This window comes from Peromyscus maniculatus, chromosome 13 (genome assembly GCF_049852395.1).
Source record: "Peromyscus maniculatus bairdii isolate BWxNUB_F1_BW_parent chromosome 13, HU_Pman_BW_mat_3.1, whole genome shotgun sequence".
In the NCBI taxonomy this organism is placed as follows: domain Eukaryota; kingdom Metazoa; phylum Chordata; class Mammalia; order Rodentia; family Cricetidae; genus Peromyscus; species Peromyscus maniculatus.
In genome coordinates, this window is record NC_134864.1 from 5,483,550 (window position 1) to 5,509,295 (window position 25,746).

The window sequence follows — 25,746 nt, forward strand, 5'->3', positions numbered from 1 at the left end:
TGGGCAATTTCTAATGTAGGAAGGGATCTCTAGGCTCATTACTGAAGGACATTACTATTCTTCCTGGCCCACAGTCAGCAGCACACTGCCACCTGGAAGACCCCTCCCAATTGTTGGTTTAGACTTAGTGGGGTTTATTAAGCTGCACCCATTGATGGCTGCCCTTCACCCAGAGCCAGCCATTCACTGGCCACCCTGCCTGGACACAGGGCCTTTTAAACCCATCTTAAGAATGACGTGCTGTGGGTAGGCTACTCTTTTCTGTACTGTATGGATAGAGGCATGCACTCACCTATGACTTCACTCCTAGGTCTGCCCTGCGTGAGCTGGCTCTCACCTTCTACAACCCCTGCCTTATACTATGGCCCTTTCTCTAGAATGTGCCTTGAATATAAGTTCCTCCTGGAGAATCTTTGTTAACCCATAAGTCATATTACCAAGAGCCAAGACATACGAAGACAGCGCTTTGAAAGAGCCCCTTTCTCTGGCCTATTGAGACTTGTACCTTCACCATCTCCTGCGTGTGGAGACGGGCTGCTTCCTGCTGGCCCACGTGACGTAACAGGTCTCCTCTTCAATTGAAATTTATCTCATAGGGATTTGCTTCCCTTAGGAGGGCCATGGATTCTTTCTGGGTGCTAGAACCAGGAAGCACTCAGAGCTGTCCCTGAGCCCTGGCTCCTGCGTGGTGAATCTGCATTGTAGTTCAGACCTATGACCTCTTTGAGGACATTTTTCTGTTGAATGGATTCAGACTGTTCACCTGGGACCCCTGCCTCCCTGTCTCATGCTCCTGTCTGTCTCTGCAGTTACATTTGTATGTATGCGGATTCACTGCACACATACGTAAATAATTGCTTTTTTTTTTTTCTGCTATAACTGAATACCACAAACGGGGTCATTTATAGAGCGTAAAGCTTAAGAACTGGGGATGTAGCTCAGTGGTAGACCATCTGTCTAGCATGAACAAGGTCCTAGCAAAACACACACAAATAAAGGCTTACAGCTTTTTGTTGGCTCACAGTTCTGGTGGTGGGATGTCCAGGGACAAAGTGCTAGCCCCTAGCGTGAGGGCCTTCGAGCTCCACTACAATGTGGCACAGGGGATCATATGGCCAGACAGCAAGTGTGAATTTGCTTTCCCTGTGCTCAGAGAGCTGCTGAGCCCATCATGGGGCCCCACCCTTCCAAAGGCTTTACCTCCAAATGCGAATATAGGGATTACCTTTCCAGTATATGGACTGGGGAGGACGATCCAACTGCCCCACCCTTAGAGAGTGGGACCTGTGGGTTGGAGGAAAGCCTCCCTCCCCGGTATACCATTACGAACTGGCTTATGCATCCACCCAGAGGTGCCTGCTTCACCATCCTTGGCGTTGGAACTCAACTCTGCATTCCCTATCTTCCTGGAAGCCTGTGCTACCCGGGCAGTCTGCCACGCTGGGCTGCCAGGCCCTGCTCCCTGGCTCCTGTGACTGGTGCAAACACAGGCAGTGGCCAGAGAGGCATGCCCAACAGCTCCCAGCATCCCTAGCTGCTTCCACCAGCTCTGATACCAGCCTGCAGGGATTCCTCTCAGCTTGTCCGCTTCTCGGCTTGAGCCTGTTCACCCATTGTTTATTTTTTCCACATTGAATATGTCTACAGTTCAATAGTGCAGCAGTTCCAGTTTCCCTCTCTCTCCCCCTCCCTTCCTCCTCTCCTCCCTCCCTCCCTCCCTCCCTCCCTCCCTCCCTCCCTCCCTCCCTCCCTCCCTCTCTTTCTTTCTCTTTTTACTGTTATATAAAATCATGCACATCTCTGTTGGATGCCTCCTAAACCCCCAATCGCTGGTGCTTTCACACATGCGGTCCCCAGGCACTCCTGCCCCTGCTGAGACTCCTTTCCCAGATTCACGCGTGGGTCAGCCTACCTCGAATTCCTTTGATATTTTCATACTCTTTCCAGATGCCTGGTGGCACGCCATCCATTCGGTGTAACCCTGCCCCCCCCAGACCACACATACTTACAACTGCTTTAACTGAATTGAGTTCAAAGGTCTTACATCTCATCAAGTTACTTCTGTAATTTCACTCTTGTTTGCATTTGAACCATTGAAAGAATATTCTGGAAATCTCAGCAGGGGCTGCCACTCAGGTGGTTAACAGTGCGTACAAGAGATTGTGCAGCATGGGCTTGAGGAAACAAGGGAATTTAATGAAAAGAATAAACAAACGGTTTTGTTAAGCTCTCTACAGATTTGCTACAGCAGCCTAAGCCGTACGACACACACACACATACACACACACACACACACACACACACACACACACACACGTCGTACAACACACACATATGCACGCACGCACGCACGCACACACGCAAGCACGCATGCACACAGATTTTTGTGCGCAGTGCATGTGAGCACACAGGTACACTTGAAGAGAAAGAGAAGCAGACAGAGGAAGGCAGGGAGCCCCGTATGGACGGCCCGAGTCTCACACAGACCCTGTGTCCTCACTACAGTGTGGAGGCCCCACGAGTCTGGGGTTAGAGACAAGTCTGAGAGCTTCCTGGTTGGATGCCCAACAGAAGCAGCAGGAGGAAGAGAAGGGTTATATTGGTTACAGTTCCAGGGGCAGCAGTCCGCCGTGATGGGGTGATGGGGAGATGGGGAAGGCCCAGCGGGAGAAGCAGAGGCAGCTGGTCACACTGTGTCCGCAGGCAGGCGGCAGAGTGATGAGTGCTGGTGTCTGTCAGTCTGCTTTCTCCTTCTTATTCATTGCTGGACCTCAGTCCATGGGATGATGTCACCTACATTCTGTCCCATTCACCTGTGATCCTGATGTCCCCAAGTCAATGTCCTACCAAGCCTCCCAGATGAAGCCCTCAAACTATCAGCAATAGGAATCTAATGTAGAAGAGGTGATTGAGTCAACCACAGGCTTGCCCTCCTGTGAAGACTCTCTAACCCCAACCATCTTCTTATTGGCCTTGTTTACCACAAGCAGTGAGTCTCTTTCAGCAAGAAGGCAGCTAGCTAGCAATCCCTAAAGAAATTGTTCACCCTCTGATCTCCAAACCTGAAGATGGATAGAAGAGTTGTTGTTGAGAAGATAGAGACAGCTGGACGTGGTGGCTTATGAGGTAGCTGAGGCAGGAGGATTGTCATGAGTTTGAGGCCAGCCTGAGCTACAATGTAAGACATTGTCTTAAAATAAAATGACAAAATAAAAAGACAGAAGTGAACTATAGGCAGACACTTGGTGTTTGGAGGCCCAGGTGGAGGAATTGTGACCCTGCAAAGCCACGGAAGACACATGAGAGAAAAGGTGTATGTGCTGCCCGTTGTACCTTCACTATCTTGGTCCCTTGCTCCGATCTGGCTGCCTGGAGGGCTATGGTCTTAGCGAGGGTATGCTAGATGGATGAAGGGGCATCTTGGTGGGGACTGGGCTAGCCGTTCAGAGAAGACCTTGAATTTCCTGCTGGAGTTCTCTCTTCCATCAACATACAAGAGTCCTGGTCCCAGAGTGTTGGAACGGTAGAGCAGAGTTACTTCATCATCAACAGCAGACATACAGTGGTCCTGCAGTGCTCGGACCACTTTCTGACTTTGGATTAAAACAACTATAATCGAGAGCTGGATGGGTGGCCATGCAGTTAAGAGCACTGGCTGCTCTTGCAGAGGACCAGGGTTCGGAGCCTAGCACCCACGTGGATGGCTCACAGTGATCTCTAACTCCAGTCCAAGGGATCTGATGCCCTCTCCTGGCCTCCATGATCACTGTACTCATATGGTGCACATGCATATGTCGAGGCAAAGCATCATACACATAAAATAATTTCATCTTTAAAAAAAGTAGCTGTGTCTGGCATCGTAGTGCACACCTTTAATCCCAGCACTCAGGAGGCAGGAACAGACAAATCTCTGTGAGTTCCAGGCCAACTAGGGCTGCATAGTGAGACCCAATCTCAACAAATAAACAAACAAAAAACACAGTTAAAACAAATGAAAACATTACAAGAACACATTTTCCTATCTTTAAAAATAATAGTTGTGGTGGCACAGGCTTCTGATTTTAAGCACTTGAGAGTCTGAGGCAGGAGGATGGTTGGAAGTTCGAGGCCACCTTGTGCTACACAGCCAGACCCCAGTTCAAAACCTCAAATAAATAAATAAACAAGCCTTGTGTGGTGGCATGTGTCCTTAATCCCAGTTACCCTGGGGGTTGAGCCAGAAGGAGGATGAACCCAAGCTCAGCCTGGATAACTCAGAGAGACTCTGCCTAAAGTTAAAGTTTAAAAGCTAAAATAAAGTTAAAAAGGGCAGCAACAACTGTGCTTGTGACCTCTGACCTATTCCAGCACTCAGGAGGTGGAGACAGGAGATGGAGCACAGTGGTAGGATGCTCGATTAGCATATGTAAAGCCCTGGGTTCAATTCCTGCCCTGTAAGAAGGAGTAATCAATAAACAAATAGCCTGGGCCTGGGAGTGTCATTTATGGCAGGGCTGTGCTTTGCATGTGTGAGGTCCCAAGTTCAACCTTGAACACCAAAAATAAAAAATAATTTTTAGAAATTATCTTTGTGATGGGGGGGAAGCAAAAAATAGCTCTGTTCACCACACACACACTGAAACTATTAAAAATAGAGCTCTTGGGCCTTTGAGGGTATAGGTGATTTCTTTCAAATATCTCTATTTCCTAATTTGGGTATAATAAAAATATACTATATTTGTATAGTAAAATAAAAATAATTAACAGCTGAAATGAACAATAGTCTTAAAAATACCCCCATTTGCACCTTTGCCAAGGGCTCTTGGGAGTCACCGGCTGCCGGATGTGCGGTGTGGGTGGGGAGCCTGAAGCTTTTTCTGGAGTATGGTCACTCCCGTCTCTTCGGTCTCTGATGCAGGTGGCCTTTGTGGTTGAGCGACATTGTGGTTAAAATGTGCTCTGTCCCCAGGCATCCGAAGGTGTCCCCATGAGGTTCTTCACCAAGCTGGACCAGCTCATCGAGTTCTACAGGAAGGAAAACATGGGGCTGGTGACCCACCTGCAGTTCCCTGTGCCGCTGGAGGAGGAAGACGCCATCGACGAGGCCGAAGAGGACACTGGTAGGCAGGGACGGCGAGGCTGGCAAGGGTAGGGAGGTGCCAGCAGGACTCTGTGGTCTGGTCTCACAGGTGCTCACAGAGCACAAGGTCCTGCTGGCAGAGGGAGAGTATAGCACAGCAATGGTGGATGGGGAGCCTGGGCTCTGAAGTCAGGTGTGGACGGGAACCCCCGCTCTCCTGCTTGTTGCCTTTGGGCTTTGAGTGACTGACGTTGACTCTCTGAACCACAAGCTTCCCTTTAAAGAGATTAGGTGGCAGTAACACATCAGTCTCTCAGGACGTCACAGGATCAGGTGAGCCCATGAATGGAACGGTATTCACAGTACACAGCAGATACTCCATGAATGGAGCTCTCTTCAGTTTCCTCATTATAATGAAAACAATGACGGACAGCAATCCCTGCTCCTAAGTGAGAGGATGGACAAAGTGCTTCTTCATATACCATCATTAAAGACTACAGAAACGGCCATGGTGGTACATGCCACCGGCAATCCCAAAATTTGGGAGGCTGAGGCAGGAAAAGTCTGAGTTTGAGCTAGCCTGGGCTACATAGTGAGACCCCCACCATCTCTAAAGAGGCTCCTAAAATACTTTGAAGAAGAAAAAAAAAAAGTTCCCAAGAATGGGTGAGGAACAGCAGAAGGACAAGGAGCCGGTCATGGAGAGACAATTATTCAGACAGCCCTCCAGCAGGATACTCTTCTTTTCATCTCAAAGGTTCCTTGACTAACAGAAGCCCTCAAGTAACCTTGAGCCGCTCAGCTGGACAGCGTGCTCTGGCAGGTTCCTTGGGGAAGACATTAGACCAGCAATGCTGATGTCCCAGGTCTGGCTCTTGCCTGGCCCTGGTGAGAATATGCCAAGCACATTTGAGGCATCCTGTTCTCCCCTGAGCTAACTGTAGATCACCTGCCCCCTTCTCCACCCTTCTGCCTCCCTGGAGCCCCCCATTTCCTGCTTGTTCAGCTCAAGCTACCTGCCAAAAGGCAGCCAGGAGACCCAGCTCACCAGCCCTGAAGGAACGGTAGAGGAGGCCAGGCAAAGCATTCATCCTAGATGACCACAGTTCCGAGTCTGCTGACGGGAACTGCCAGGTCTCCTTTGTCTGACTTTAGAGTTCAGCAGCTGGGGCCAAGGGTCACATGAGGCCACATGGCGGCCTTGATCTTGTCCTGTAGACACGTCTTCCACACTTCACCCTTCTCACTTCCCTCAGGCCACCTACCCAGCTTCTCTTGAGCTTTCCCTGGCCCTGGGATGCCAGCGGAAGCAAACCCCCAATGCTTCCTGTAAAGGCTCCGGAGACAAGCCCACTTTCCTGACCTTGACTTCACTTCCCCAAACAAGGCTCCTGGTCACATACAAGACCCAGAGCTAAGAAGGGACGTCCAGGGCCTGGACTAGGTGTCTGATTCGACCTGCATTTGACCTGATTTGGGCCTGCAGTTCCCCGGGCCCAAAATAGAAACAGAACTGTCTTCCACAGCCGAGAGAGAGAGGAAGGGGCGTACACATACATTGAAGGAAAAGCCCCTTGTTCCTGTCACCCGGCTGTGCTGGGGCTGGAGCCAGGGTAGCCATCAGGGGTCAGGAGGGGCATGGGCAGGAGGAACTCCTGAACCTAAAAGGCTCAATGACCTTTGTGCACATGAAAGATTATTTGGAAGGAATTGGCAAGGGTCTCAGTCTCTCAGACGAAGGTCAAGTTGTGTGTTTGATGTGTCGGGGTCTCTGAGTGAGAGGACCCCTTATTTTCTAAACTTGTTTCCGAGGGTCTAGAAGAGGGAAAGGGAAGGACTGAGACTGGAGAGGATGAAGAGTGAAGGAGGGCAGAAGTGGGAGGGGAGAGAGCGGTTGAGAGCGTGAACAGTTGGATGGGCTTGATTTCCTGCCCTTAAGTCCTGGCTGTGATTTGTAACCCTCAGAGCCAAGTCATCGTTCTGATCTGCAGATCGGTCTGTCCAAGACCAGCAATCTGCAGGTGGCCCTGTGCAGTAGGTCTTTGCTGAGCAACATGGTAGGACAGACCACGGCCAGAGAGGCCCCGGGTCTAAGGATCATGAAACCAGGTCAGCCTCAGGAGGCTCTCTCTAATCAGGGGTTCCCATGGATGTAGCGAGGAGGAATACGGACCATGAGACAGACAGGGACCATGTGGCAGACTAGGACCTGGAACTTGGTAGCCTGGACCTCCTAGGGCTGTGGTAGAGATGCCGAGCAGGCCTATATACACACTGTCCTCACAGATGACATTTGTTCCTACTGTTCTCCTAGGAGAAAGTGTCATGTCACCGCCAGAGCTACCTCCCAGAAACATTCCTGTATCTGCTGGACCCTGCGAGGCCAAGGACCCTCCTCTTCCAATGGAGAACCCCCGAGGCCCTGAAGTCACCCGGCCGAGTCTTGCTGAGACGCTGTTTCAGCGACTACAGAGCATGGACACCAGTGGGTAAGTTTCTACCTGGAGAGCCCCCTGGGAAGCTGGCCTGTGCCCAGTACCAGCATCTAGCACAGGCCCAGGCTGTAGGGAGCAAGAGCCCTTCTCATTCATCTTATTAATAGTAAAGTTGAAAGACAACTTCTGTATTTTCAGTCAGGACTATCTCCCTCCAAAAAACAAAGAAATTATTTTTGTCCTTAGCTCATTTCTCTGAGATCAGGGTCTTTGTATTTTTCTTGTCAGATTTTATAATTTCCTTGTATGCTAACACTTCATCATTATCTTTGAGAGGGAAAATGTCTACTCTCCTTTTTTGCTTACTTTTAAAGTTTTGAAGTGTTTTTTACATTTATAATTTTTAGGTCTCTCTGTCCTGTAAGTGCAAGACTGCTTTTCATTTAGAAGGTCATTACCATTCTGTGGTCAGGTGGAACCTCCACACCCACGGTCACCCACGTTCCTAAAGTGCTTCTCACAGGAAACCACTCTGCGAGGCTGCTCCTTCTTGTTGCACTGCATCCTATCGCAGTCAGCTGCAGGAGGAACCTCTCCATTCCACAGGCATACCCTAGTCTCAGAAACGGTAGCCTTGAACCCTAGGAAATCCAATGTGACTGTCTACATGCTCTCCTCACACAGCTCTTGTGAGGCCCCAGGATGGCATCGCAAACTTATGGCTTCACTAATAAGCTACCATCCTGCCAGTCAGCTCTGTCCCCACAACTGACTCCCAAATAACCACACAAAGACTTATTATTAATTATAAATGCTCGGCCAATAGTTTAGGCTTGTTACTAACTAGTCCTTACATTTTAAATTAACCCATATTTCTTATCTACACTCTACCATGTGGCAGTACCCTTATCCAGCATGTCATTTTATCTCCTGTGTCCCTGGTGACCCCTCGTGACTCTGCCCTCCTTCCCAGCATCCTCTTAGTTTGGCTCTCTCACATAACCTCTTCCTACCTAGCTATTAGCCAGTCAACTCTTTATTATCAATGAGAACAACAGCACACAAAAGGATTATTCCACAGCAGGGTACAGACATTTTTCATGGAAGAGCTACATCAAGTGCTGGGGGAAAGGTTGGCTCCCAAGAGCCAGAGTCCAGGGAGCACATGATCCCTGGAGATAGGTGATGGTGGGGGTGGGGAGATCAGGTAGTGCATCCTGATTGAAAGGAGACAACTTGGGTACCAGAGTTGGAAACACACAGACACAAACATCTGCCTTTCAGCTCTATCACTTTGTAAACTGAAAAGACCAGGCCAAATAGGGGTTCGGGGCAGGTGTGTGCACAGTCAGGCCACCTAAACACCTGGTCTCACATTCCTGGCCCTAATCACACAGAGAAGCCAGGTATGGTGGTATGTGTCTGTAGTTCCAACACTTGTGAAGCCAACTGGATGTACCAGCACTAAGGGAGCTGAGATAGGAAGATCAAGAGTTCAAACTTGGCCGGGCGGTGGTGGCGCACGCCTTTAATCCCCACACTCAGGAGGCAGAGGCAGGTGGATCTCTGTGAGTTTGAGGCCAGCCTGGTCTACAGAGCGAGATCCAGGACAGCACCAAAGCTACACAGAGAAACCCTGTCTCAAAAAAACAAAAACAAAACAAAACAAAAAAACAGTTCAAACTCAACCTGGAGGCAGACCCTATCCCACCTCCACCCCACCTTCGATCTCTAAGAAAACAAAATTAATAATTCATTGACTTTCCCATGGAGCCCAGGGTGCCAGGGCGACTCCAGCCCCTCTGTCCTGCAGTGTTCTGGGTCATCTTTGACGTGAATTTGGACTTTGTGTGAGGGTCAGACCTATTTGTTACCTCTAGGCTGGATTGTCCTTCCAACCCTTGGATTCCAGCTGTATGAGCTAAGGACATGGAAAACTGACCCCTCCATATGTTTTGGAGGCTTTTTGTCTAAGAGAGAGAGAGAGAGAGAGAGAGAGAGAGAGAGAGAGAGAGAGAGAGAGAGAGAGAGAGAGAGAGAGAAGAGAGAAAGAAAGAAAGAAAGGAAGGAGGGAGGGAGGGAGGGAGGGAGGGAGGAAGGAAGGAAGGAAGGAAGGAAGGAAGGAAGGAAGGAAGGAAGGACCATTTCCCAGCCCCCATCCTCAGTTCCCTTCAACAGTACCCAGAGGTGCCTCTGCAGTCCCACCTGAGGGACCTTCTTCACACAGGCACACAGATCTCCCAAAGATGTCTCAACCAAAGATTAGGTATCTCCAATCTGTCACCAATTAGGTGTCTCCAGCTGTGGCTGGAACAGGTGAAGCAGGCTTTCACTTTCTTCTTGATTTTCAGGCTCCCAGAGGAGCATCTCAAAGCCATCCAGGATTATGTGAGCAATCAGCTTGTCCTGGACTCTGACTTTGTGAAGACGGGCTCCAGCAACCTCCCTCACCTGAAGAAACTGACTTCACTACTCTGCAAGGAACTCCACGGGTAATGGATGGAGGCCCCTGAGGCAGGGCTGCGGCGGCGGGGGAGGAGGTGGGGGGGGGGCACAGGGGATGGGAGCCAGTGGATAATGGGAAGAGAAGGCACTCACTGAAGCGACCCCGGGTTCTCCTCTCTCTCCAGATGTCTCTGCTGCACTCAGTAATTGGACAGTGGGCAGAGCCTGGGAAGCTCCATGCTTGTTGGAAGCTCCTGTTCTCAAAGACTCATTCTAACCGGGCTGGGAAAGCTTGCTTATCTGTTTGTTCTTTGTGGTTATTTTGGGGGGTTGTATGTATGCATGCTGGGGGCGCAGAGCCTTGTGCGTGCCATACAAGTGTTCCGATCCTGTCTAGGTTTTGCTGATGTTTTTGTTTGTTTTCACTCAAGTTAATTACGGGCAGTTTCTCCGTAAAGGAAGGTCGGGGACACTGCCAGCTCCTTTGCTCAGGACCCGGTCCTTAAATATATATATATTTTTTATGGGGGGGGGGCACACATGTGCTATGCTGTATGTGTAGGACAGAAGACAGCTTTGCAGAGCTGGTTCCCTACTCCCACCTTTATGTAGGATCCGGGATTGAAGTCAGGCCGTCAGACTTGCACAGATGCTCTTCGATGCGCTGAGCTATCTCAGCGGTCTGACCCAGCCCTTTAGGCTTCTGCCACCACTTTTCCTCCTTGCTGCAGCCTCCACATTCAACGAGCACATAATGGCACCAGCAGGAAATAAATTAAAGTCATTTTGTATGTGGGTGGTGATGGCTGCAGTCTTCTGGTGACAGAAGTTTTTAAAGTAAGCCGATTCATGGAAACATCAATTCCCCAGTACTGAAGTTATTGAATGACTGACCAACTGGTAAAACTTACAATTTTTTTTTTTTTTGTTTTGTTTTTTGTTTTTTCCAGACAGGGTTTCTCTGTGTAGCTTTGCGCCTTTCCTGGATCTTGCTCTGTAGATCAGGCTGGCCTCAAACTCACAGAGATCCACTTGCCTCTGCCTCTCGAGTGCTGGGATTAAAGGTGTGCACCACCACCACCCTGCACGATTTTTTAAAAATTCTTTTGATTGTACATTTTAAATTTCACTTTGGTTGGAGCCGCTAGCGGCGCACACCTTTAATCCCAGAACCTGGGAGATAGAGGCAGGTGGATCTCTGTAAGTTTGAGAAAAGCCTGGTCTATGTAATGAGTTTCAGGATAGCCAGGGCTACAGAGAGACCCTGTCTCAAAGAGCAAAAAAACCAACCTCATAACTACATTTTTATTGTTAGGAGACCCAAGTCAGGCTGGTCTGAAGTGTGAGGAATTAGACAGGGAATATTTCAAACGCTTATAGCCTGGCGTGGAAAAGAAACACCAGGAAGCAACTGAAAACAGCCACCGAGCCAAAACAAATCCCTCACAGAGAGCGGGGAAGCATCTCACATGCCTGAGGGCTTGCCACTGGCCTGTACTAGTTCACCTTGTGGTATACTTTCAGCAGTTTCCAGTTCTCTGGTGCTGTACCAATCTCAGCTTGGTTAATATTCAGAAACGAGTCTGTCATCATCAGTAATCTAATTCACTGTTCTATTTAAAGGCACAGGCAGTGAACTTGGTAAATGCAACAAAATGCTTTCTGTGACAAACCAGGCAGTCGTCAGATTGGCCAGCCAGCCATTTGTTTCGGTGACCTGGCTTCCTCAGCTGATGCCGTCATACAGGCAGCTGGACTCGGCGCTGTCATTTTTATAGGTCTCCCTGCTATATTCTGTTCCATTGTTACAAATCATTTATCACATGGGGGAAACACACACAAATGGCCTTTTCTTGAAAATATATAAATATGTATCATTTTGTGACGGCTCATAACAAGCTGTTATTTCTGCCTGGACACAGGTTCTGACCTTTGCTGTGTCCTTGCTACAGTCTGTCCAGACCCTTCTACGGCTCCCTACAACACTGAGTCCCCAGCACCTGCCTCACCTCGTCTCTATGGTGACGGCAGCTTCCCTGAGGTGCCTGCTTCTCTGGCACATTATATCAGTGTAAATAGCTTCCGTATCGCTATTTACTGAATAATTAACTTCAAGTCGTTCAAAACACTGGAATGTTCTTGACACATTTCTTCACTGGCATGGAGACTTGGCTGAATGGAGAGATGGAACAAATTGCTCCCTTGCCCCCTGACATCCCTGCAGGTGTATCCCCTATAAACCCAGTGTTGAAAGTGCTTTGGTTAAACAGTAGGTGCATTCACTCATTCATGTGTTCACCTACCCTCTAGCAAGCACTAACTGAGGGCCTCCTCTGCATCCTGTTCTGAGAACTAAGATGAAGTCAACATACAGAAAACTGCAATTTAGTGACAGATTCAACAAATAAAGGCATGGGGAGGGGGCTGGAGGAGTGATTCAGTAATCAAGAACATTTGCTTCTCTTGCAGAGGACCTGGGCTCAGTTCCCAGCACTGACAGGGAGGCTCACAACTGCTGTAACTCTAGTTCAAGGGGATCCGATGTCCTCTTCGACCACTGTAGACACCAGTCATATAAATAGTGCCCATACTTGTATACATAACATAAATTTTAAAAAAATTTTTTTAATAAAGGAATTATTTACATAGATGCTCAGATAGGCAAAAATTCACTTCTATGTTTTATATTTTTATGTTTAAGTTTATTTTACTTGTGTATACTTGTGTGTGCGCCTCCTTATCTGTATGTGTGTACCATGTGCATGCCTGGGTCCAGAGAGCCCAGAAGAGGGCAACGGATTCCGTGAAACTGGAATGATAGGACCGTGAGAGCCACTCTGCGTGGGTCCTCAGACTCTAACTTGGTTCTCCACAGCAGCGGCCGGCTCTTAACTGCTGACTCATCTCTCCAGCCTCCCTTTTTCTAATTTTTAAAACTTGCCTTTTTTCCTCTTCTTTTTAAGACAGGGTCTCAATACTTAGCTCATCCTGACTTGACCTCTCTCTCTCCTCTTGCCTTAGCTACCACAAGGCTTAGTTTAGAAGCATGTGCCACCATATCCAGCTTAAAAAACCCACCCATGGGGCTGGAGAGATGGCTCAGCAGTTAAGAACATTGGCTGCTCTTCCAAAGGACCCAGGTTCAATTCCCAGCACTCACATGGCGGCTCACACACTCTGTAACTCCAGTTCTAGGGGACTGGACACACTCACACAGACATATATGCAGGCAAAACAATGCACATAAGTTTAAAAAAAATTTAAATCACCCACAACCCGTGGGTGATGATAAACAACTTTAATTCTAAAACTCAGGAGGCAGAGGCAGATGGCTCTCTGAGTTCCAGGCCAGCCTGATTTACAGAGTGAGTTCCAGGGCTACACAGAGAAACCCTGTCTTAGAAAAACAAACAAACAAACAAAAGAGAACTCACCCATACCCCACCCAGCACTGTAGTAGACAAACTGGAGAATCACAGGGGCTGGCCGGCCACCAGCCTTGCTTCAAGTTCAGTGAAAAACCCTGTCTCAAGGGAATACGGCAAAGAGAGGATAGAGAAGGACGCCTGACATCTTCCTCTGGCCTCCATACAGGCACAGATGTACCTGCACACTCATGTGTGCCTACACCACACACACACACACACACAGAGAGAGAGAGAGAGAGAGAGAGAGAGAGAGAGAGAGAGAGAGAGAGAGAGAGAGAGAAATTTTTAATGAGCAAATAATGACTCACTAGTGAATATTAATGATACATTTCTAACTGTACTATACAAGGGCTAGCTAGAGAAAAGGTAATAGGGGATAAAAAGTTATAAACCACTTTATAGTGGCATCTAATACATCTAGAATGAAAATTGTGTGATAATGAAAAAGCACAGTGTCTAGATTTACCTAGGAGCACTAAGTAAACTTTATAACAATGTATGAAAATGACTAAACTCCCCAAGGAAAGTTGGTGAGAGAGACAGGCAGTTTATTTAAAGAGAAATAAAGTAGAAATCAACCACAGAAAAATACTTAAAGTCATTAGAAATCAATATAGAAGCCCACTCAGGACCCCAGGCATGCTCAGTCCTAAAGTAGGACTAACTACATAACTATGGACGTAAAAAGAGAGAGAGAATCTGGTGGAGAGTGCATGCATAGCACACGCAGAGCCTGAGTTCAATCCCAAAGGCCACTTAGACCGTGTGTGACAGACAGCACATACCTGTAATCCCAGCACTTGGCAAAAGGATCAGAAGTTCAAGGTCATCCTTCCCTACACAGCAAGTTTGAGGCCAGCCAGGGAGGGTCACATGAGACCCTGCCCCCCCCCCCCCCCCGTGCTGTCCCAAGGGTTGTGGATGGCAGTCCATCCACTGCAGTCCATCCACCGTGCCGTCCCAAGGTTGTCCGTGTTGAAAGACAGCCACGATCCCTGCTTCTCCTGACTTTGTGATGGGAAATAAGAAAAGAAAGGCATACGAACAGCACTGTTCAGAACAGTATTTATAATAACAAAGATCTCACACTAACCTAAACTTCTAGACATCGATTTGGGCACATCTCTTGGCAGTTTAATTTGAAAACTTCAGAATGTTAAACATGTAGAAACATAGACAGTTTTTTGCTTTGTTTATAAAATGCTAAGTGAAAAATCAAACTTAAGACTTCCCACTAGGCTTCAAAGGATGTGACAATAACAAAGAGAGGGAACTAGAGAATTCATCTAACCTAGTTCTGGGACTATCTACAGATTGGAAACTCCAGCTGCCAGGAGATCTGAATCTGAACACAGGGAACTCCACCCAGCACCCCAAAGTCGAATTATTTATTTATTTTTCATTGTCCTCTTTTTTTTCCTAGCTGTCTTGGAACTCACTTTGTAGACCAGGCTAGCCTTACACTCAGAACTCTGCCTACCTCTGCCTCCTGCGTGCTGGGATTAAAGGTGTGCGCCACCACCTCCCAGCTTCCTTTATCATTTTTTGAAAGAATTTCATATGTTAATACTGTATTTATATCATTTCCCCTTCCTGTGCTCCCTCCAACTCCTCCCAAGTCTCCTCCACTCACTCAAATTCCCATCTTGTGTTCTTTATTATGGTTACATAGATACATATAAATATATAATTCTATCTGCCGAGTCCATTCAGTGTTGCTCATATGCTGCATATTTAAAATACGTTTTCCAGGAGGCTGGCAAGACGGTTCAATGGATAAAGTTCTTGCTGCATAAGCCTAAGGACCAGAGTTCAGATCCCCAGTTACTACATAAAGAACGGATGGGTGTGGTGCCTCACTGGTGATTCTGAAGTGTGCCTGAAGCAAAGACAGGGAGTCCCTGAAGCAAGATGGCTGGACAGATTAGCTGAACTGGCCAGTTCTGGGTTCATCAAGAAACCATGCCTCCCTAACATAAAGTGGAATGTGAGAAAGACACCTAATATCAGCCTCAAGCCTCTGCATGCATATGCACACACATATATATACACATCCATCACACACACACACAAATAGTAAATAAATGAATAAAAAAATTGGCTCTCCAGACCAAATCATGATGAAGCCTAGGCATCTGCATTTTTAATGAGGGGTGTGTGTGTGTGTCTGTGATTCCACAAACACTAAAGGTTGGGAAGATGTTCTTAAATGATTTTGAAGTAGTTCGTGTTTCCAGATTGACGTTTTCTACAGCTACATAATGCTGAGTGGGTTATACTCCAGTCTGGTGGAAATCGAAAGGGTGGGGGGTCTGGGTGGGAGGGTGGGCCAGGCTGACAGGATGACTGATCTTTGCCTGGGCATGTCCTGCTGGGGAGGGTTATGGGATTTGCCACTGGGGTGTGACCTGTCTGCAGCCTGTGTTGCCTTGAGTGCTTCTAGTTCCCGCTAATTCTTGAACTTTACCTTGATCCTCTGCTTCCAGGGAAGTCATCAGGACCCTCCCATCCCTGGAGTCTCTGCAGAGGCTGTTTGACCAGCAGCTCTCCCCAGGCCTTCGCACGCGACCCCAGGTAAGGAGTTTGGGTTTGGAAAGATGAAACTGCTACACTAGAGAGAGGGAAGAGCTGGTGAGCACCCCAGGGACTCTGAAGGCAGACGGAAGCCGCCCGCCCGCCCATGTCCTGCTAATCTAATGTAAACGCTGAGGCGCACGTGCGGGGGGTGGGGGGGTGGGGGGGGGGTGGGGGGGGTGGAACCCCGACCTGTGAAGGCATTTCCCCGTGCCAGCCTCTGATTTCAGACAGTGTGCCCACCAGACAAACTGCCTGGTGTTGGATGAGGAGGCAAGCAGGGCTGTTCCTGTCATTTCTCCTCAGAAATTGAAAAGAAACCATGAGGTCCCAGAGTTCTTCATACATTTAACCCTGGGGGCCAGAAAATGGTGCTGCCCTCCTCCACAGCTGCTTGTGCCTGGGTAGGAGACGAGGGTCAAATTAAGCATAGGTCTATCTAGCTATATTTTTTTAGTGCCCTCAGTAAACTTAAAATCAAGCAAGAACTAGGACCTAGATCCTTATATTACGGCACTGTTAAAAGTGAGAACATGTAGCTGAGTGGTGATGTCTCACGCCTTTAATCCCAGCACTTGGGAGGCAGAAGCAGGCAGATCTCTGTAAATTCAAGGCCAGCCAGGTCTACAGAGAGAGTTCCAGATCAGCCAGAACTGTTATACAGAGAAACCTTGTCTCCAGGAAAAGAAAAAAAAAAGTGAGGAAATGAACTAGCACAGCATGGTTTGGGGTCAGAAAGGACAGAATCCGGTATCTCCAAAACCGCAGGTATTACCTGCTGTAAATACTAGGGGCAGCAAATAAAACAGATAAAAATTAATTAGCCCTATTCCGATGATGTTTGTTTCTTGTTGGTTTTGGGAGTTGGCCTCCAGCTTTCCATCTCCTGCCTTAGCCTCCAAAGTGCTAGGATTATAGGCATATGCCAACACACCTGGCTTAAACCTATTGTGTATGTGAAAGGAGAGTGTGTGTGTTTCGTACATGTTCATAATGTATGTGTGCACACATGTACATGTACTTGCATGTGAAGGCCAGAGGTCAATGTCAGATGTCTTCCTCACTTGTTGTCCACCTTGTGCTTTTTATTACATTTTATTTCTTTATTGTATGTGTGCACGCACGCACGCATGCACGCACGCACGCACGCACGCACTCATGAGCATGTACCATGGCACAGGCGTGAAGGTGGACTTTCCGGAGTCAGTTCTCTCCTTCCACCATTTAAGTCTCAGAATTAAACTCCAGTCATTACGCCTTGGCCATAACCTTGACCTGATGAGCCATCTTGCTGGCCCTCTACCTTATCTTTTGAGATAGCATCTCTCACTGAACCTGGAGCTCATTTAAATTCAACTGGGCTGGCTAGCCAATAATCTTCAAGGATTAAACCCTCATTCCATCCCCACCCCACCCCCCAGTGCTGGAGTTCCAGATGCCTGCCACCAAGCCCAGCTTTTTCCTGGATGCCAGAGATCCAAACTTAGGCTCCCATGTTTGCGTGGCAGGCACATGATCAAATTAAGCCTTCTCCCCGGCCCCTTTACCCTAGTTTTTGAGTCGGGGAAAGACTATAACCCCGGCTGCTCATTGACAGTAGGTAGGAAATAGACCCTATACATGAGGTCATGCATACATCAGCTGCCCCTGATGGGTAACCAGGACATGCTGTTCATCTCCTCTCTTGCTTATCAGATAGGAGAAACGTTGACGGCAGCAGGTGATTTCGACTTTGGAAGTAACTGTGACACTCTCGGGACCCCGCTCCTCTGCTGGCAAGAGTAGAAGCGGGTTTTCTGAAGGGCAGATGAGTTGTATAGGAAAGTTGGCTGCTCTTTTCTGAAAGGAAATGGAGGGGTGGATCTGGGGAGGAACGGAGGAGGGGGAGGAGGGGGAGGAGGGAGGGGAAACTGCAGTGGGAATGAATTGTATGAGAGAAGAATTAAAAACAAAAAAAAAATAAAAAGAAGAAAGGACTACCTGCATCCTTCAAGTAGTCCTCTGTGTGGGAAGCTGGTTTAGGGATCACGTGGGCACTGAGAGGCACAGACAAGGGTAGGTACTGACTCTGTGTCTCTGTAAATAAAGACAGGAAATCAGATGGATGGCGAAAGATGGTGAAATGTGGTACGATACAGTGAGAGAATTCTGTCCATGGTGCAGACATTGCTGTGGTGTGAGCTCCCGGCATTCTCGCGGGCTGTTTGGAGACAGCATGTTACAGAGCAGTGTGGGAATGAGGGTGCAAGGCTACAGGCAGAAATCCAGCCAGGAGGATTTCACTCCAGAGGATGCTGAAAACCACCATGTGACCAGTGGGACTGGAGAGACTTGGGCCCGCCAAGGAGCGTGAGCTTGTAGGGGTGTTAGAATTAATCTGAAGGTTTAATATTTTGAGACTCCAGAACAAGCTGACAGTTAATTATGCACATAAGTGGGAGTGTGACAAAAATGTGGGGCTCTGAGAAAGGCCCTGTGATGGCAACTTTTAGGCCACCTTCAGGCAAAAAGGGTGGATTGATAGGGCTTAGAGCCTGACAAGCTGAAATCGAGTGGCCGTGCGGTTCTTGGGAGCATAAGGAAGGCAATTCCTGGAAAGATAGGTTGTCTTCAGAGCAGCCTTGACAATAGATGAACTATGCAAGGTAGTACCTGCTGGAGTCCTAGTTCTTCAGAAGGCTGAGGCAGGAGGATTACTTGAGCCCATAAGTTCTAGACCAGTATGGACAACATAACAAGATTCCAATAAAAAAAAAAGTGAAGAGGAAAACCAAATAGGTGAAGGGTCATGCTAGTTTCTTCCTGCTCCAAGTGTCCTGTGCACGCGCACTTCCCTAGTACCAGGCAAGGCAGAGGAGAAGAGGGCAGAGACCCTCCTCTCCGTCACCCTTGGCCTTCCTAACAGAGCTGGCTATAATCTGTTTTACAGCAGGACAGCTTTTCAGAGCTGTTCCTGTCTGCAGTTGCTCTGAATAGCCATCTTGAAATATGCCGGAGAAGAATATTTTGAGGTAGCCTATTTTGGTCTCCCACAAAGATTTTACAGGGAAAATATATTTGTGTTCTATTTATACAACTAAAAATATTCATCAGAGCGGGGGAAACTGGTTCTTCGCTGTATTTGAAGTGAAGGATGGGTTAATTTCTAAGAAAGTAAATGCAAGTCTAGGCAAATGGGTGCTGCCGAACAGCCCATTTAAATAGCTCGAATGGGAGAGCACGTCCCAGATCTTTGAAATAGGTAAGGATGGAGACCAGGTCTCCAGAGTTGGGTCTGCAGTGGCCAGGGCAAGACCAGCGGGCAGCACAGATGACTGTGCTTGCAATTGGAAGCCGGACAGAGTTGTGACAGGGTAGAGGGTGGCATCCTCTATGTGGGGTAGAATTCGAGTCTCACTCTTAACCCCTCAAAAAGCAGAGAAATGTCTATCTTTGTTTCAAATGTTTATCTTTTTTTTTTTAAACTCACAGAGATCCATCTGCTGGGATTAAAGGTGTGCACCATCACATTCAGCTAGTGTGTGTGTGTGTGTGTGTGTGTCTGTGTGTGTGTGTGTGTGTGTGTGTGATGTGTGCAGTTGTCCACAGAGGCCAGAAGAAGGTGTTAGATTCACTAGAACTGGAGTTACAGGCAGTTGTAAGATGTCCAGTATGGGTGTTGAGAACTAAATTCAGGTCCTCTTGAAGACTGGGAAATGCTCTTAACCACCGACCATCTGTTCAGCCCCAAGAATATCTGTCTTGATAGGCCCTCAGACCTTACAGTCCAGAGGAGTGACCTGATACAGGGGTAGAGGATAGAGGACTGGCCCCCGGGGCCTGTGTTCAGTCTTGTCCCCGCTGGCTTATTCCTTGACCATTCAATAATGTCCTACCCTGCACAGAGGGGAACAGAGCAGAGGTGGCATATACCTTTAATCCCAGCATTCCGGGGTTGGGGGGCAAGGGTGGGAGGCAGGAGCATCTCTGTGAGTTCGAGACCAGCCTGGTCTACAGAATGCGTTCCAGGACAGCCAGGGCTACACAGGGAAAGCCAGGTTTGGTGGCACAGACCTCTAAGCCCAGCTGAGAGGATACTAAGAAAGAAAGATTGAAAGCTGAAGGCTGCCTGGGCTGTATCTCCAGACCCTGTCTCAAGCAAACAGAAGACGAAACAAATCAAAAGCCAGTGTAGCCTGGCTGAGAGCATGAGCTCTTGAGGGTTCGAGTTAGTCACACACAGGTCTGGGTGTCCATCCTACTCCCGTAGGCAGTGGCAGTACCTCGGCAACCCCGCCTCTCCAGCAGGGGAGCACGTCCTGGGTAAAAGAGAGATTTCAGCACTTAGCTTTGTTTTGGTTTTTCTTTTTTCAATGCTTGGACTTGAATTGGACCTCACTCATGCAGTTCATGCCTCAGCCTTGCAAATGTCTATTCTAAAAATAAATGCTTGGAGTCAGGCCCAGCATGCATGGGTACCAGACCCAGTCTGCCGTTTATTAGCTATTTGTCTTTGGATAAGCGACTATAGGTTTTTGGTTCCATTGTTCACTAAACAGGTCTGTTGAGCGTCTTTGTTGGTCAGACACCAGTATTGCAGACACTGAGCACTGTGCCTTTGGTCTCCATCCTGCTGGAGCCCACATTCCAGCAAGGGCATCATACACCAAAGCCGCAGTGGAAAGCAACAGCTTCATCCCACAGTGACTGATACGGACCACAGCAGGGTGATTTGACCATGACAACCGGGGAGCTTTTGAGCTGTGGTAGTCAGGGAGGAGCTCTTTGTGGATCTGAGATCTTGATGGCAAGATGCCCTTCCCAGATGAGATCCAAGCCTCTGGATATTCCTTAGCAAGTAGAGCTCAAGGCAGACCGGAAGCGAGGAGGAGGAGGAGGAGGAGGAGGAGGAGGAAGAGGAGGAGAAGGAGGAGCAGGAGGAGGGTGGTTCAGAGTGGAGCATCTGAGCCTGCAGCACCTTCAGAGTCAGGGTGTGGAGCTTGCATGCGGTTCTGCCTGCCGTGGGAAGCAACCAGCAAGGGCTTAGGCAGTGGGGATGGGTATATTTTGGAAGTAGAGCAAGAAAACAGGCTCAGGCGATGTAGGAGGGCGGGAAGGTGATGATCAAGGACGGCCCCAGAGTTTTAAGGACTGTGTAGGTGGGGTGAGAAGCACTGTGGGTGAGGTAGAGTTAAAGAGAAGAATTGAAGATCTATTTTTTGGCCACGAAGAATTTGGGGTGCTTATATATACCGCAGTGTCCTTGTCTTCAAACAGGGGTGCTGGGGGGTGGGAGACGGAACGAGGAGCAGCATGGGAAGTGTCCAGGGCCCACCACACAGCTCATGGTCAGCCAAACCTCATTTGCTCTCATTTTGATTTCCTAGGTGCCCAGTGAAGCCAACCCCATCAACATGGTGGCCAAGCTCAGCCAATTGACAAGTCTCCTGTCTTCCATTGAAGATAAGGTACTCACGGGGTACCACAGCACCCCTTGATTGTTAGAGTGTCCAGGTCCCAGGTTCTGCCTTCCTGTGACTCTGACTCATCACTGCTATCCGCAGGTCAAGGCCTTGCTGCACGAGGGCTCTGAGTCTCCCAGCAGACGTTCCCTCATCCCTCCAGTCACCTTTGAGGTAAGCTGACTCTGGAGGACTGGAGCCTGACCTGCAGAGCTACCACCCTTGGGGGCCACTGGGTTTCCTGTGAAAAGAGGATTTTGACTTGACTATAGAAGGGCGCGGAACCCAGTGGCAGAGGACAGTAGCTCATTGGGAAAGTGGACAAACGTTAAAATGGCTGCCTGAATGCATCAGCGAACCCCTTTATGGGGAGCCTGTAGAGAAAGAGCTCCTCACTGGTCCCAAGACGGTTTAAACTTTGTCACCCCTAAAATGGGAAGGAGGAGTAACATAAAGCTGAGGGTCTCAGACTGCTTATAAAACAGTGTCTGGGGGAGGGGACAGTTAGAGAAAATAATCCTTGTGATTTCCTTAAAAATGACTGGCTGAGACCCAGAAAGGTGTATTTTCTTTATGGACCCCCAATAATCCTGGTGCTTCCTGCCCAATCTAGTCCCACTTTCATGAGATACCCTGCTAGCCACCCCAAAGCCCTCCTTCTCCCTGAAAGTAATCCCACAACAGACAGATTTCCACTTTCTTCCTCCACCTTGTTTTTTAAATTTTACTTTTATCTATTTATTTATTTATTCATTTATCTGTTTGTTTGTTTGTTTTTAGTGTGTGTGTGTGTGTGTGTGTGTGTGTGTGTGTGTGAGAGAGAGAGAGAGAGAGAGAGAGAGAGAGAGAGAGAGAGAGAGAGAGAATGAGAATGTGGAGGTAAGAGGACAGCTTGCAAGAATGAGTTCTCTCCTTCCACCATGTGGGTCCCAAGGATCGACTCCAAGTCACCAGGCTTGGTGCCAGGTTCCTTTACCCACAAAACCATCTTGCCGACTCCTCTATCACTCCTGTTTGTTTGTTTGTTTGTTTGTTTGTTTGTTTGAGATAGGGCCCCACCCAGCCTCCTCTTGCCTCCACCTAAATGTGTCCCCACACTCAGCCTGGATTTTTCATTTTCTGAACATGCCCAGGCAAGTGTCTTCTTCGTGATTATTATTGGTAGATGCTCAATTAGCGGTTGTAACAAGGCCCCAGAGTGTGAATCTATTAGTAAGATGCTTCCCAGAAGTAGATGACACATCAGATTAATAACTGTTGTCAAACTAATCCGTGAATGAACCATTTCCCGACAGTTCATCTGTTCCCTCCACCGGATCTGTTGGGGACAGCTGGGTTGCACAATGGGCAAGCCTGGCTCATCTTCAGTGTGAGCCATTTTCAGGCACGCTGTGGAATCTAGGGGAGTTGTGGGGTACGCGTGTGTCAGGCCAGGGTGAAGAAGGCCTAGAAATAAGAGCCAGATAGCCCTACCTAGGACACTGACCCAGGGTTCCCCAGCCATGTAGACAGATGGTTCAGAGTCGGCGTCCCCAGAGCCCAGCCGCTGACTGCATCTCTCCCACTCCGAAGGTGAAGTCAGAGTCCCTGGGCATTCCTCAGAAAATGCATCTCAAAGTGGACGTCGAGTCTGGGAAACTCATCATTAAGAAATCCAAGGATGGTTCCGAGGACAAGTTCTACAGCCACAAAAAAAGTAAGCCACCCACTCCCCATCCTACCCCATCCCCTCAACACACACGCCATGTTCTGGTTCTGTGCGGGGACTCTGACAAATGACCAGCTGGTCAACAACAAGTGTCTTAGTTACTTTTCTCCTGCTGTGACAAAAACACCGTGGCCAAGACAACTTACAAAATACAACGTTTGATGTGGGGCTCATGGTTCTAGAGGGTTAGGGTCCATGGCCGTCATAATGGGGGGCATGGCAGCAGGCGGGCAAGCGTGGCACTGGATCAGTAGCTGAGAGCCTACCTACCTACGTCTTGATTCACAAGCAGAGAGAGGGTTAATTAGGGATGCACAAAGCCTACCCCCACTGCCACACCTCCCCCAACAAGGCCACACCTCCTAAGTCTTCCTAAACAGTTCCACCGACTGGGAAGCAAGCATTCAAATATATGAGCCTATGGATTCCACAGCAACTGTCAGCAAAAGCAGCTTCCCTCCCCCATTTTTGAGAGTGGTCCCTGTCCCTGAGTGCTCTCCGAGCGTCTCTCTGCCTATGGCATTCCTTTCCTGCTATCCGGACACACCTCAGGGGTCTCCCCTGCATACTCTGCCAATACCCCTGGAAATGAGTTTATAAGTTAACTACTTGTCACAACTGTCCCATAGCAATCCTGTGTGTATACATGGGGATTTCATGTGTCTGTGTGTGACTGTTCACCTCGTCCCTACAAGCATGCAGTCACCTCACTGCTGGAACAGGCCCTGCACTGATGGCGTGGCCAGGAGAGCTGCTGGGCTGGCACCCCTTAGCAAAGCTCTAACCCTGTGGAACTGAAGTATTTGAACTCTGCGTCTAAAAGGTCCAAATCCCCATCCCAGCTCCATCACTCAGGAGCTAGGGACCTTGACCCACCTCTCTCAGCTTCTGGTTCTGGTTCTCAGGGATGAGAAAGATTGAGCAACCACACGTGGCTTCCAGCCCAGCACCTAGCCTCCCTCAGACCAGCTGTTCCCATGGGCACGGCTGAGCCGCGGCTGCTCCGGATGTCACGCTGGCCAGTGTTTATGCACACAGTGAGAATGATCCCCACCACAGCTTGATGGAGAAGCTGCTGCGGGCAGAGCCGTATCCAGGGCAGCAAGAGACCCATATGGTCCCTGCCCACGTGAAATTTGTATTCTGGTGCGTTGAGGGTGAATAAGTACTCAGATAAATCTATTGACCCGGTGGTTTCAGCTACTTGGAAGCTTTGAAGAAAACAGAACAGCATGATATGTAGAGGTCCTTTGGGAAGAAGGAATGGTTTAGGGAGCAGACAGGAGGCTGGCCCTTTTAAGCAATGAGTGTGTGAGCCGAGACCTCAGGTTGTATGAGCTGAGACCTCGGGGTGTGAAGCAGAGGCAGGGGCCTGAGGGAAGAGTCTTCAGAGAGGGCAGACACCACGAGGTAGAATGACACAGGGTACTGAAGGTGAGCGGAAATGGGCCGGGGGTGCTGTGGGAACAGAACTGGAGGGCAAGGAAGCGGGGTTTGGATGCTCTAGCCTCCCGGGCAAGATAGGTATCTCATGAAGAGGACTTTGGAAAAACTCCCAAGCAAGAAGTTTCAGGCTAGACGCTGATGCTGCTGAGTTAGAGCCACAGGTGGTTCTGAGGGTGAATGTTCATCACCATGATATGAGGTTTTGACTGCTCACCTTCAAATCCAGGCTCTACCTCTGGCCAGCTGTGCCACATCAGCCTCTTAACCTCTCTGTGCCTCCAGTCTGTCTGTAAAATGGGAATGATGACAGTGGATGCCACGTGGAGACTGCGTGAGAAGCCATGAATTCATGCCTATGAGGGCGATTTGCACAGCTCTCACTGCTCTGCATTGAAGGGGAGAATGTCCAAGCAGGGCCTGAGGACGGGGCCTGTTGACCCTGCACCTCCTCTCCTGAGCCCCTCCTGGGCACTGGCCCTGTCAGCGGTAGGGAAGGACCACGATAGTCCCGGGGAGGAAAAGGTCTCTTTTTCGCTCTTGCGTCTTACGTTCTTGGCAGAAGCCAGGACTGATTACCAAGAGGAAGGAGAATGGATTGCTCACATCTAAGTCTCAGGTGACGTGGAAGCCCTCCCAGGGAAACCGGGACTGGGAGGATGGCTGAGCAGAGTGTTGCCGGCAGGTTTGGGAGGAGTGGGGAGCTGGAGACTGTCAGCACAGAGGGCCTGGAAGTTAGGGCAGTGGGCGGAGCTCGGCCATGCCTGGGAGCTCAGCCTCCTCTCAGCCTCCTTTGTCCTTGACAGTAAGAGTCCTTGCCTCCAGGTATGGACAGCATGCTTGTCACGTGAGGGCTCTATCACCAGCTCAAAGACAGACTAGAAAGTCCTTTCTGCCTCCCCATCCCTTCTGTCAAGGTGCTATGTTTTGGGGTCCTGGGTCCTCAGACCCATCAATAAATACCACAAGCAGTATTAGAAGTCCAGAGCTGAGTTCCCAGCTCAGCCTGTGATGTGGTTTGGTGCTTTCTCTCTGCTCCTCAGTCGCATCTTGTAGTGCTGCTACAAGGGTTAAAAGGATGACGATCAAAACATGTGGTGCCCGCCCGGCGTGGAGAGGGTGCTTGGTGCATTGGCTGCTGCCCGCGGTGACACTGACAAGTGTCCTTCCCATGCTCTAAGGACAGAGTGGAATGGGGGTGGAGGGTGGGGAG

At 48.9% G+C, this 25,746-nt stretch overlaps 1 protein-coding gene across 1 annotated transcript in view; it reads left to right on the forward strand.

Moving 5' to 3' along the window:
* The window catches only part of Inpp5d (inositol polyphosphate-5-phosphatase D), a 112,655-nt gene that overhangs the window by 51,570 nt on the left and 35,339 nt on the right, over window positions 1-25,746 (forward strand). Inside the window, exons 3-9 of the mRNA XM_006984234.4 lie at window positions 4,949-5,099; window positions 7,374-7,548; window positions 9,846-9,986; window positions 15,854-15,941; window positions 21,308-21,388; window positions 21,485-21,556; window positions 22,955-23,078. Of these exons, the coding sequence (XP_006984296.2) occupies window positions 4,949-5,099; window positions 7,374-7,548; window positions 9,846-9,986; window positions 15,854-15,941; window positions 21,308-21,388; window positions 21,485-21,556; window positions 22,955-23,078 (832 nt within the window). The remainder of the gene's footprint in view (window positions 1-4,948; window positions 5,100-7,373; window positions 7,549-9,845; window positions 9,987-15,853; window positions 15,942-21,307; window positions 21,389-21,484; window positions 21,557-22,954; window positions 23,079-25,746) is intronic.